This window comes from Rattus norvegicus, chromosome 3 (assembly GCF_021556685.1).
Source record: "Rattus norvegicus strain SHRSP/BbbUtx chromosome 3, alternate assembly SHRSP_T2T, whole genome shotgun sequence".
NCBI classification, from domain to species: Eukaryota; Metazoa; Chordata; class Mammalia; order Rodentia; family Muridae; genus Rattus; species Rattus norvegicus.
In genome coordinates this window covers 88,313,621-88,326,774 of record NC_141536.1, presented here as the reverse complement: position 1 = coordinate 88,326,774, position 13,154 = coordinate 88,313,621, and the positions used below count along the sequence as shown (strand labels likewise).

Genomic DNA, 13,154 nt, shown 5'->3' with positions numbered 1-13,154 from the left:
CAAGAAAGCCCTTTCTCACCCGTAAATTCTGGATGGTCTTCTCATCTCGATCATCATCCCTGTAGAATTTTCCCAAGACAACCTTGAGGTCTGCTGTCTTGATGATGGTGACCTTCCCCAGCTCTGTTACACAGTGGGCAGCCACAACCACAGTACGCTCATTCACCAGGGCACCACTGCAGACTAAGAACCATGCACCTTTGTGCAGACCACCGTCATGTACACCACTGGTCCTCCGGTAGATGGCTGCCTGCCATGGCCAGCGGGTCCCTTGAGTCTTTGGAGAAGCAACGCTCTCGATTTTTCCACAGACTGTGGAGAAAACATCAGTTTGATAGGATCAACTCAGACCATTACTATCTGAACACAAATGGGTCACTCAACCAAGACAGTACACATCTGAAAGGGAGGAGCCACTAAGTCAACCAACCTATTTTTTTCTCTTTTAGTTTAATTTAATGTATGTGCTGTATTTGAATATATGTGTTTATGTATGTATTCATGAGTGTACTAGCACGCAGATAGAGGTATGCCTATGTGTGTGAAGGTCAGTGGTGAGTGTCAGGTCTTAATACTTTTCTTGATTTTTCTTCACATTATTTATTGAGACAGGTCTCTCACTGACCCTGCAGCTCACCAATTTGAACTGACTAGCCAGTAAGCCCTAAGGGTTCTTCTGCCTCTGTCACTCAGGGATCACAGGCACATGCCCCTGTGCCCAGCCAAACTCATGACCCTCATACTTGTACAGCAAGTCCCTTAGCACCCCTCCCTTTGGTATTTATCAGCTACCTTACATGCCATTCGCTATAAAATCTTGAGTTAAAAGTGGAGGTTTTGTAGTTCAGTGAAACCATAGAACTTTGAACAAATTGTCTGGCCCCTTAGAAGCTTGGGTTCTTTGTCTAGAAAATGTACAGGGAAATAGTAATGACTTTGGGGGCTTTTTGAGTGGATGATGTAACAGACAAAAAAATCCCATGACTGTTTCCATAAACACAGCCACAACAAACTTTGCTGCACTATTCCCTTTTCTCAAAGAGGATGAGGAGGGTAGGTAAGAATGTGCAGGCCTCTAATCCAAAACTTCCACATACTATCCCACATTATCTACTACCACATCCTTATTTAATTTGTGTCAGTTAATTAATTTATTGGAGATTAAGTCTGAAAGTGGAGCCTTGACAAGGTTGCAAAGATAACATCGGTGGGGTCCTCTCACAGTTTTATCTTTATCCCCACTTGGTATTAGTCACTGGTCTTTTCTTTTTCTAGATATGATGAATCATGCACAAGAAACAATTCTTCTAAGATCTTATGAGTCGACTTCTTCTGGATAGTAAGTGTAAGCCAAAAGGAGGAAGCTTGAATTGCAGAATTCCAAAGGTCACTAACCTAGGAGAATCAATGGGAGAAAATCCCCTTGCTCAATTAAGCTTTCCATAAAATCCTCCATGATATTAACAGCAGTTCACAAGTGGTTGTGGAAAAGGAAAGAAGCTCAAACTCAAAGATGAGCCTTGACTCACTTGGGATACAGGACGGGGCCCGCCCACTCCACTTCCCAGTTCTCAGGCATGTCCTCCTGCTGCTTCCCAGGCGGTGGTAGAAGGGCGAGATGCACTCATACTGGACCTGGGTGTGCAAATGTTGGTATCCAGGGGGTAGGTCTCCAAATGGAAGGGCTGGCTTTTTGGTAGAGGCATCCTGCAGTTTCTGCTTGCTGAAAGCCGTGGAATAAAGCTGGTGTAATGGTGTCTCCCTGGATCAAGGCACACAGGACCAGGGAAAGATCAAAAGCAAGACTTTAGCATCCAGTACCCATATTGGTTATAGGAGAGAAAAACACCTCCTGGTTCCATTTCTCTCCATGCCCTTTCTTCCCTGGCTTTGTCTACCCACGTTCTCTGTTCTCTTTCTCCTCACTCTGGTTTCTTCTTCCTCCTCTCCCCCTCTCTCTCCTCCTCTCCCTCTTTCTCCTTCCTCTTTCCTCACACTCTCCCTCTTTCTCTCTTTTTGCTACTGAATAAATTTTCTTTACGTCACTCAATATTGCAGTCCTTTGCTCCTGGCATTCTTCCAAGTACCTAGGATTTTTAAACCAAACAGAATAAAATCTGACATAATATTTTGATCCAAATGTATTCTTTGTGTAGACACGCACTGAGGGGGGAGGAGAAGAGAGGAGAGAGAGAGAGAGAGAGAGAGAGAGAGAGAGAGAGAGAGAGAGAGAGAGAGATCAAGCATTTAATTGCAAAAATAAACAGAAGGAGTTAATTTGAATGAGAGAAAGCCAGGCACATTCTTTTCTCTAAACATTACCATAATGGGGCAATATTAGGAATTGACTTGAACTAAACTGTGTTGATACAGTAGCTTGATTTGCCAATTAGAAAATGTAATTAGTTCACCTCAGAGATTAGAACTTTCTCTCAGGCAACACTGCTTGGGAGAAATACAAAAACTTGTGTGTAAATGGGAAAAGGGGCATTAAATGAGCTTGGAGTTGAGTCCCCTAGAGACTATCTGTGGGGAGAGAGACACATCCTACAGCTTGCGATTGCTTTATATCAGGACATAATGATTGTCAGGCAGCAGACTGGAGTTCCATCAGGAATTGATGTCTTCATCCTGTGTAATAACGCACAGGGAAATGAAGCGCAGAGAGGCACTTGGGGAATGGAGGGGTGCTTTGGGGCACAGTAAAAGAAGATGACACCCAAGACAACATTTAACAGTCACCATTTCCACCCCAGTGTCTCTATCACACCAATTTCATGTTGTTTAATATGAAATCTATTTCTTGTATCTCTCTATGGTGTTTGACTCAGGAAACATGCAGTTCACCATGACTTCATTCAACCAATATCAGATGCAGTCCACAGTGACTTCATCCAACTGATATCCATGCTATGTTTATAGTCAGGTCTAGGAACTTCTGAATGTATAGCGTGCTTACCTTTTGGTCACTAAAGTTGATATTTGTTTCAGGAAGTTACAGGACCTAAGAGTATGCCCACTTCAGCTTGTCTTCCAGAAAGACACTTCAACTAGATTTTAGGCTTGCTTTCTCAATTGCAGGAGTCATCTAGCACCTTGTTACTCAATCTCCCACTAAACATGTGATGTTACTAGTTTTATTTAAAATGATGGGTGGGGGCAAGATGGGGATATAGTAGTATTTATCTAGCATGAAATAACGGTCAGAGATGATCTCTCTGCTAGGTGAAAAAGCAGAGAACTAAAGGGTGGGGGTAGGGTAAGGCTCTGTGAGATCCAGTAGAAACCATTTCCAGACTGAAGGAGCCACAGGTTTTACATTTCTCAAACAGAATTGCGCTTGGACTGGTAGAAGGAAACCAAAGAGATCTGTGCAACTGCAGTAGAGAGTGATGACAGGGGTGCAGAAGAGAGTAGACATGGCCTCCTTTCTCACTAGCAGGCAGGACTCCGTTTTCTTCCCAAGAGGAACATTGAGTATACACAAGAGTTCACTTCTCTCATCAGAGTTCACGTCTCTCTTACTGGTCATTTATCTCTAGCTCCTGGGCTCTATCAGTCTACCCCATCTGATTGGTCATCATCAAGACCACTCCCCTAAATCCTAGCTGGCTGCATGATTTAGCAGGACTGCCAGCTTTTAGAAGCTGCCATAATAAAGAAGCGGTCATTTCAGGAAGACCAAAGTATTAAAATCCAACTCCTTAAAGATCATCAGGGAAGCTTTGCTTCTTCTCACCAACCATCTGCTTTCCCACGATCCAATAAAACTTGTACTTCTTCCAATAGGAGCTTCCTCTTAGCCAAAAGCAGCTGGCTAATGAGCCTCCATCTAACAAGCCCTATTCTTTCATGACCAGTTAGCACTAAATGTCCCTTAGAAATGCCAGGCTATCTTTGGCCAAACACAAGTGGAGAAGGGAAATAGCCATTAGCCTTCAAAGAGGAGTTCAGGTGCTTGGTCTCACCTTGATTGAACCTGCATTGAAAGGACTCTCCTCCTCACCAGGTCTGAGATCTTCGGTTCCCGGCAGGCTAGAAACAGATAAACCATGTTGTGTAATGTTTCTCTATCTTCATTAGTCACATCGCTCCACCCAGAATAACACACCACTCCCACCCTTCCAAACACTGTGCGTTCATTCACAGGTCTCAGGGGCTGCATGGGTTAGAAAAGCTCAACAGTGTACTTAGCAAGGTGCCAGGTACTTTTCACCTGGAGTCATTTCTGTAGGACTCAGTAGTCCCCTCTGAAAAACTATTCTTCTGAGGTGACGTGGGACAGTGGCAGTTAACAGATTAGGGCCATCTGTTCATGGGAATGGTGTCAGCAAACTAGACCATAGTGGAATAAAACTCAAAGTGAAGGTTCCAAAATAGAGCCCACAGAGGGAATTAGGAAGTCCTTGTTTAAAACAAGACCACAGTGCCAATTATAAATAAGTCTTGAGTAACCAACCATTCCTTGTCCCATCTCTGCAATGAAGGTCTCTAGCAGTCACCAGAGGACAACTCGGAGCCCAGTTTCAATTCACTGAAATCTTTCTTTTTTTTCTTTCAGGGAAAACGAATCCTTCTCATCTCTCTTTCCCAATCTAGCGGCCAACATTTGTCTAATTAGCAACTTAGAGTACTTTGGTTGTATTAATTTGTAAGAGAAGAGTTGACACAAAACCCTCCAAGGACATATGCAACACTGTTCCCATACTTAATGAAATAAAACATCAGGCCTTGTGCTTGGGAGGATGAAAGTTGCTTCTGGCAAAAGTCTAAAGTGATTTATCCCTTTCACATTTATCCCTTTTTTCTCTTTCATTCCTTTCCCCATGATTCAGGTTGTTGACAAACACCCAGCAGAGAGGGTGACGGGTAGGGGCAATGGTCTTGACAATCTAGGACATGAGCACATTTTGCTTCTTAGTAAAGAAGGTGTCAGCTTGAAACAGCCAATGGATAAAGTCAGGGCAAAGCTAGACCTCCACTGTGGAGAGCTCCAATTCCCTACACAGCAGTCCACGACATTCTGCTTCCAACCTATATTTTAAATGTTACTTCCTAGATGGCTTGCCTTGAGCTTACCATAAGACAGATGCTTCTACTTCCTCCTATACTCACCTTTTCATCCTGTCTTTCATCTGAAATATTATCCCAGCTCCTTTTAACATCCTCAACCCCCCCCACCCTGCCCCTCCCCCTGCTGACTACAACCAATTCTACCTCACACTATCACTCTTATTTCTGGAATACTGATCTCTCTCTGTTTTCCAAGCTACTCATTCATTCATTAGAGGTTTGAAGGTCTGCTATCTTTGGTTTTAGCCATCTACATCTGTAGTGTCCCCTCATATAGGTGACAAGGTACATGTGCTTATTGGCTCTCTTATTAAAGACATGACAAAAACAGATAAGTTGTAAGCAAAGGCTTACAACTTCTGTCCTTGGATTTCTAGATCTAAAATCCAGCCTTAGCATCTTCTCCAAACTGTTCTTCATCATCTTAGGTAAGATGAGAATGAGGTCTTCCTGGGACCCAGGAAACAAGACACAAGGTTTTTAAAGGTTATTCTCCAACCCAGGAGTTACATATGGTTTAAGGATGAGCCTACAAGAAAACATTATTCCAGGGACTTAAAGCAGGCATGGGAACTGCCGAGGAGTTAAAATGACTCTATATACATCTGTAGAATCCAGAGATGACTGTGAGTTTACCTTTCATGCAGACAGGCTGTTTTCCTGACCACTCTCCGTTCTGCTGGCAAGTTCTTTTCTCGTTGCCACTCAGAACGTATGAGCCATTACAAAAGAAAGACACAACCGTGCCAATTTTTACGTGGCGCTCATTGAGAAGTCCAGGACCTCCTGTGATTTTCTTGTACCCATTGACTGGGCCCCCAAGGTCTGAGCAGTTTCTTTCTTCAAGAACTAGAAGTGAAAGAATAAGGGGGAAAAAACTGTTAAAAGTCTGAGTCATCAGGTTTTAGAATAGATTCTTTTCACATTTCATTGAATTAAAAATACATTGACAGGGAGCCTGCTAACAGCAGTGCTTAGAAGAGTCTCCCAGAGAAAATTCATTATGAGGAAACATGTGTTAGGCATGTCATCTGCTTGTTTCCTGACTTATTCTTAAATGAAGAAATCATTCATGGGAAATACAAGTAAGTTTGATGCTAAATCTGGGCCCTAGATGTCATTTGTTTATTTCTTTCTCAAACTGCAGAAACTGGGCAAGTCTGAACAAACATAAATATGCCACCTAGATTTCTCAATTAGTATATGATTGTTATTATTTTTTGATGGTGGTGTTTTATATGCTTCATTTTCTAACACGCAATTAACTCACACTCTGCCATTTTTCTACTTTGGTGTGTATTCAGAAAGTAGATTTGATTTGAAACAAGAGTGTATATCTAAAATGAATTTAGACTTTAGATTTCAACTCCACAGGGGAAAAAAAGCCCAGTATGCTGAAACTTTTAGTTTAAAAAACAACCAAACAAACAACAGTCAAACAACTAGAGTACAGGGTTTGGGGTAGTGCTGGAGAGATAGTTCAGGTTTGAGACCACTAACTGTCCTTCCAGAGGACTGGGCTCCCAGCATCCACATAACAGCTCTCAACTGTCTGTAACCTCTAGTCCAGGAGGAACTACTACCCTCTTCTGGCCCCCAGGAATCAGGCATGTAAGTGGTTCACAGACATAGATGCAATGAAAACACCATACAACACACGAAATAAAATCAAATGAAACAACGCTATGTAATTATAGATCTAACAGCCTACCCAGATCTCCAAACAGAGCTTTTTACCTGCACACTTAGCATTCATTACAAAGAAATTTCTATTCTTTTGTTCCTGTAGGACAGAGACTTAAAGTCAAAAAGGCATCAGCAGCTATTCAGAACATTTTACTTATGGCCTGGAAATATTCTATTGAATAAGTAGCATAATGATCTGAAACAGATTATGACACAGTAATGAATATAGCCAGCCTAGGGAAAGACCGAGAAACTCATGAAAAATCCAACTTTTTATTATTGAGTTTAGGACCAGTGGCTCTATTAGCTTCCCTTGTTTCTTTTTATTTTTTAACATTTATTTTCTGTGTATGTGCATTTTGGTTGCAAATATGTGTGTGTGCTACATGTGTGCCTTGTGACTGCAAAGGTCAGAAGAAGGGGATCAAATCCCTTGAACTAAATTTTTGAGAGCCACCCATAGAAGCTAGGTTCTCTGTAAAAGTAACACACGAGCCATCTCTCTAACCCGTCCCTGACTTCTCATTCTGTCATTTCTTCCAAGGCACAGACTCAGTCCTCTGGAAGCAAAGCAACTGTGCATTCCACAGGCCTTGTTTCCTAGAACTGCCCCAATCACCTTCCCAGCAACTTACCTGCTCTCATACAAGGAGAGGATTCCCATTTGGACAATACCTCTAAATTATTCAAAAATCAAAAATAAATAAACATTGTTTCTATATGCACTTGGGAAGATTTCTAGCCAAATGAGTGTCTTGGCCTTCCTTGAAGACTGTCCCAGGGCCATATGGTAATAGATCAGTCACAGTCTGTGTGCCTTGGGGTTATGTAATACAATCAACTGCTCTTGTGAGCAAATCCTAAGCTCCTATTTTAAATGGAAGGAAAGGGACCTCACTGAGCAAGCTGTTCAAAAATACTGAGATGCCATAACAAGGAAGTGCAGTTTTAACATCTCAAGTGGACTCAGAAAACCTCAGTGCTGTGTTTTGGGAATGGTGCTGGTGTGGGAGAAACAGGCAGAAGAAATGGGGCTACCTTCATCTAGTACAGATGCTTTAGTTCTGAACACACAGCCAAAAGTCCCCTGCTGAGGCCTGGAGACTAATGAAAGGCAGTGTACCCCACATGCATGTTTAAAGCTGTGGAATTGGCTAGAACATGAAAATTGGGAGATCTGAGGTCAACTTACTGGCCTTTAAAATGATTCAGGACTGAAATGCTTAGATCTATGCTTCCAAAGAACAATAATCAATTAGAATTTGGAGTTTATGAATACTGCTTTGCCTACGTGGAGGCAGTTTTTTATTTGGCCTTGATCCCTGACAACTAGACTGCTTAGCTGTGGCTTTCACCTAAATCTGTGCCCAGTTAGTCAATGTAAGGGCTGAAGCTTTGTAAAAGTATCTGCAAGTGTTATTCTTCATCTATTCTGAGAGACGGTGGTATTTAAGGCTAGTCCTAAAACGCAGAGAACTAAAAATCTAAACTGTAGCCACATCAGCTTCAGCAGAAGGTAAAAAAAAATCCTTTCTGCTGCTGGCTTGGACAGGTAAACCTGAGAGCTGGCTTCTTTTTCCTTGGAAGAAGGTACTTTCATGGTATGATACTCTCACACCCTGATTTGTCATGGGCTAGGCCCTCCAGCTGTGTACATCTGCTACCTTTACTGTGGGTCTGAGCACTGAGAAGTTCTTGAACTTTTGGAGAAAATAAAGCTTTATCATTTTCAAATCATTTGCTTCTCTCACTGGGAAAGCTTTAAAATAAGAATGAGAGAGAAGGTAATTTGTCATGTGTCACCACCTCTATCCAGGATGTGATGGTATGACTCTCTTCCTACAATTCTTCAGTACATACATGTTCCCAAATGACATTTGTTGAATCAGATCATATGCAAACTTTTCATAGAGCACATCTTACTTCTGAACTGAGAAAAGCCACAGGGACCAGAGCAGCTGAAACTTGGTGAGACCTTAGGATGGAGAATTCTGAAAACACTTAGTATACTTAAGGTATTCTATATAATGTCACCAGGATGAAGCTAAACATTCTTCTATGAGATGATGATTCAATGAAATGAATGCTTGTGTCTCCCTCAAAAGCCATCTGTAGAAATCCTAACTACTCCCATAGTATAACATTCAGAGGTAGAATGCTTGGGAAATAATTAGATTATGAGTATAGAACCCTTATGAGTGACATTACTGCCTCTGTGATATGGAATCCAGAGAGTTTTCTCCCCTCCATTCCTTCATGTAAGGAGACAGCAAGATTGCAACACCTGTAAATTAGAAAGGTTTTTATTAGACAAATCGTCTAGATGTTAGTGTCCTGATCTTGGACTTCTTAGCCTCTATATCTATGAGAAATAAACATTAATCTGTCAATGCATGTCATTCCACTGTAGCAATCTCAACTGACCAAGGTAGAAAGCAAGATCATGTAACTGAAAACCAAGAGAAATAGACCAAAGGGGGGGGGAGTCATAAAGTTCCAGATAATGTTGTTTTGTGATTACCACTTTAAAACACAACTATGCCAAATATCTTCAAGGAAGCCAAGGACGAGATGGATAACTTTAGCAAAAACTATAAGCCTAAAAATATAACCACAGAAAATCTAAAATGGAAAAGTACAATGATAAAATAAAAAATTCAGTGGATAATTTAATAGGAAATCCAATGAGGCTGAAGAGTACTAATAAACTGAAAGAATACTTACAAGAAAAGAATCATAAGGAAGCCTAAATGGCCAAAAGGGTAAAAATGGATAGGAAAATAAACATGTATGTAAACTGATGGCCCTGCATGAGAAGAAATGGAGACTGGAACAGAAGCAACTATGAGCTTCCAAATTCAAGTAGACTCAGACTTCTGGTTACAACATGTAGTGTCTCTACAATTGGACAATTTTAATCCTGCACACTGAAACCTTAAATTTTCCTATATCAAACAATACCTGTCTCTTCTCTCTTGTTCCCTGTATTTTCCAAAGCTACCCACCTACTTATGATGCTTTTGAAAAGAGTCTTAAGACTTAGTCTGTCCAGCATTGTTTTCCCTCATTTAGTCATCCCCCGGTGGGTACACAGACCATCTCATCTCATGTGGTTTCAAAGCAATCTCCAATCCTCCATGTGTTCTCTTTTTAGAAACCTTTGTATCTCCCGAATTGGACAGATTCATGATTCTTTTCTGTTTGATTTTTTTCCCAAGAGCTTTGTGTCTCATTTCACCTCAGTGGTACAGAGAGTTCAGACAAAGCCAATAGAGAATTTAAAATATCTCTGTCTCTGGCATACAGGAGCTAGAAGCCCTGCTTTGCTAAGTAGAACATCCCATGATTAATAATAAATAGCACATTGCCTTGTTCTTTTTGATACTCAGCCTGAGGACAGAAACACATTAAATTGAGCATGTCCTTATCTGCTAATTCATGAACAAAACTGTCACCAAAGGGGCACTTCTCTGGAATATTGTTTCAGATGAACGTTTAAAGACCTTCTGTAGTCTTTGTCCCTACCTCCCCAAAGAGCACTGTATGCAGTGCTTCATTATGGTGCCATTTTACAGGCACACATGTTACAGCTTTGTAACTACTCTCATCTTGAATTCTACAGGAGCCCTCACCAGGTTCCTTGTGTCCCTGAACCAACACAGGGGACCTGCCTTGTATTTTCCAGGTGTGTTTTGCTGTTTACCGCTGGTACCTGCATCCTTGATCAAACTGTCCTTGGAGATGAAAACTAGCTAGCCCAACTGAAGAGAGCTGAAAATAACCTTGATTTTTGTCTGAAGCTTTATCCAGTGAAAGGTTGGCCAATGGATGGGCATATCCCTTGAACTGTAATTTTCATTTTCCAGACCCCTATGGGATCAGGCTTCATTTGAAAACACTCTTGACTGAGTTCTTCCCCTTCTGTCTTCTCCATTTCCCTTACTGTCTGACCCTGGGAATACTTCATTTAACAAAAACTGAGTCCTGAATGCTTGACCCAGGAGAAACTAGCCTAAGGTGACAATGCTGTTTTCTTATTACCAGTGCCTCCCTCTCATGCCTTCCCTTCTTAGCTCTGCAGACAATGATGAGAGCCTAGTAAGGCCATGTCACAGAACCATCAGCATGGCTAGGTAATGAAGAATGTGGGTAGGAAAATAATAGATAGACCCTTAGAGAAGGGCTTCGGTCTCCATAAACAATCTCATGCTCAAAGTCAGATCCATTCCAGCCAAGCTATTGTGCATGAAGGGATCAGGTATTGTAGACAATGGGATTTCTCAAGATGACTAACAAAGACTTGCTCAGGATCCTCCCTGATAGCTTCATGCTGTCTACATAATGTGATTCTGTATAGCCTGTGGCATAGAGAAGCCTCCTGCAATGACCAATACTGGGGTCCCAATTATAGATCCAAGTGCTATTTTTAAGTTGATTTAAAGCAGATGTAGTTACATTGTTTTTCTCCCTTCAGATTAGTACAGCAAGAATCGCTACTGTCAGCTGAGATGACCAAGGTCAGGGATCTATAAGAAGTGGACATGAAGATAGCAGTATTATACAGTACGTCACAACCTTACAGCATTGTCTCCAGGAAGAGTGGTTCTTTGCTGCACACTAATAACACCGCTTTCTGGTGTCCTCTGGGCAAATAAGTGACATAGTCTATGACAGAAGAAGGTTCATATTGGAACTGCCTCACCATTACCTGATAGTTAGCAGGCCCTGGGGCAGAGCCCAGCCTTGGAAAGACAGACAACCTGCCCTCTTCCCTTATGTCATTACCATATGATATTCCTGTCCACAAATGAAATATATTTTATGAATGAATCTAGAATTTTAATGTGACACACTAATCTTCTATGAATATTTATCCCTTTCCTTTTGCTCAGATCTCCAAGCTGTAAGTTCAGATTTTTAAGGAATACTGGTTAAAAAGCTGCTCAAGAATAAAGAACCACTTAGTTTGTCTTTCTAAACTCCTTCATGTCTGTCTGTGGAGGACTGAGGAGGTGCTGACTGATCACATAATATTTAATGAGTGCCCCCCACCTGTGTACCCTTTAAAAATATTTGTACTGTTTCAAAAATATATACATGAATATAATTCATTTTATCAAGTTTACTCCATATTCCCACCACTCCAATTTATTCCCTATTCTCTAAAGCCACCACTTTTCACTTTTCCCTCCTACTTCATATTCTCTCTCTCTCTCTCTCTCTCTCTCTCTCTCTCTCTCTCTCTCTCTCTCTCTCTCTCAGCAGTGACTTTGAGATTACACCTTACACCAGTCAGAATGGCTAAGATCAAAAACCGAGACGACAGCACATGTTGTCAAGGATGTGTAGAAAGAGGAAACTCCTCCATTGCTAGTGGGATTGCAGACTGGAACAACCGCACTGGAAATCAGTCTGGAGGTTCCTCAGAAAATTGGAACTAGCTCTATCTGAAGACCTGGCTATACCACTCTTGTGCATATACCCTAAAGATGTCCTATCATACCACAGGGACATGTGCTCCACTATATTCATAATGGCCTTATCTGTGATAGCCAGAAGTTGGAAACAACCTAGATGTCCCACAACAGAAGAATGGATACAGAAAATGTGGTTTATTTATACAATGTAATACTACTCAGATATTAAGAACGAGGACATCATGAGTTTTGTAGCAAATGGATGAAACTAGAAAATATCATCCTGAGTGAGGTAACTCAAACCCAAAAGGACCCAAATGGTACGTACTCACTAATAAGTGGTGTTAGTGCACAGGATACAATCCACAGAACTCAAGGAGGTTAAGAAGACAAAGGGCCCAAGTGAGGATACCTCAATCCCACTTGGGAGGGAGAAGAAAACAACCACAGGAAACAGAGGGAAGGAGGGACCTGAGTGGGAGAGGGGAAGGGAAGGGAAAAGGGGAACAAGATCAAGTATTCGGGGTGGGAAGGAAACAGGAGAGAAGCCCTGAAAGCCAGTAGAAAGAATAGAATTATGTGATCTGGGAGGGTGGGAGGAGGACATTCTAGAAGGTACCAGAGACCTGGGAGGGAAAAGACTCTCAGGACTCAAAGGGAGGGACCTTAGATGAAATTCTCTATAGTGGAGAGGGAGAACTTGTAGAGTTCACCTCCAGTAGAAAGACAGGACATCAAGTGGAGAGATGGGGTTGCCATCCCACTGCCAAAAAATCTGACACAGAATAGTTCCTGTATGAAAAAACTGCAGAGACAAAAATGGAAAAGAGCCTGAGGAAAAGACGGTCCAGTGACCAACTCAGATTAGAATCCGACTCAAGGGCAGGCTCCAAAGCCTGACACTATTACTGATGCTATGTTGTGCTTACAGACAGGAGCCTAGCTTGGCTGTCCTCCGAGATGCCCAACAAGCAGCTG

The 13,154-nt window shown here is 41.7% G+C and overlaps 1 protein-coding gene across 1 annotated transcript in view; it reads right to left on the bottom strand.

Moving 5' to 3' along the window:
• Positions 1 to 13,154, bottom strand: part of Pamr1 (peptidase domain containing associated with muscle regeneration 1) — a 99,736-nt gene that overhangs the window by 2,164 nt on the left and 84,418 nt on the right. Inside the window, 4 exon segments of the mRNA NM_001107755.3 lie at positions 20 to 312; positions 1,530 to 1,762; positions 3,969 to 4,035; positions 5,710 to 5,922. Of these exon segments, the coding sequence (NP_001101225.2) occupies positions 20 to 312; positions 1,530 to 1,762; positions 3,969 to 4,035; positions 5,710 to 5,922 (806 nt within the window).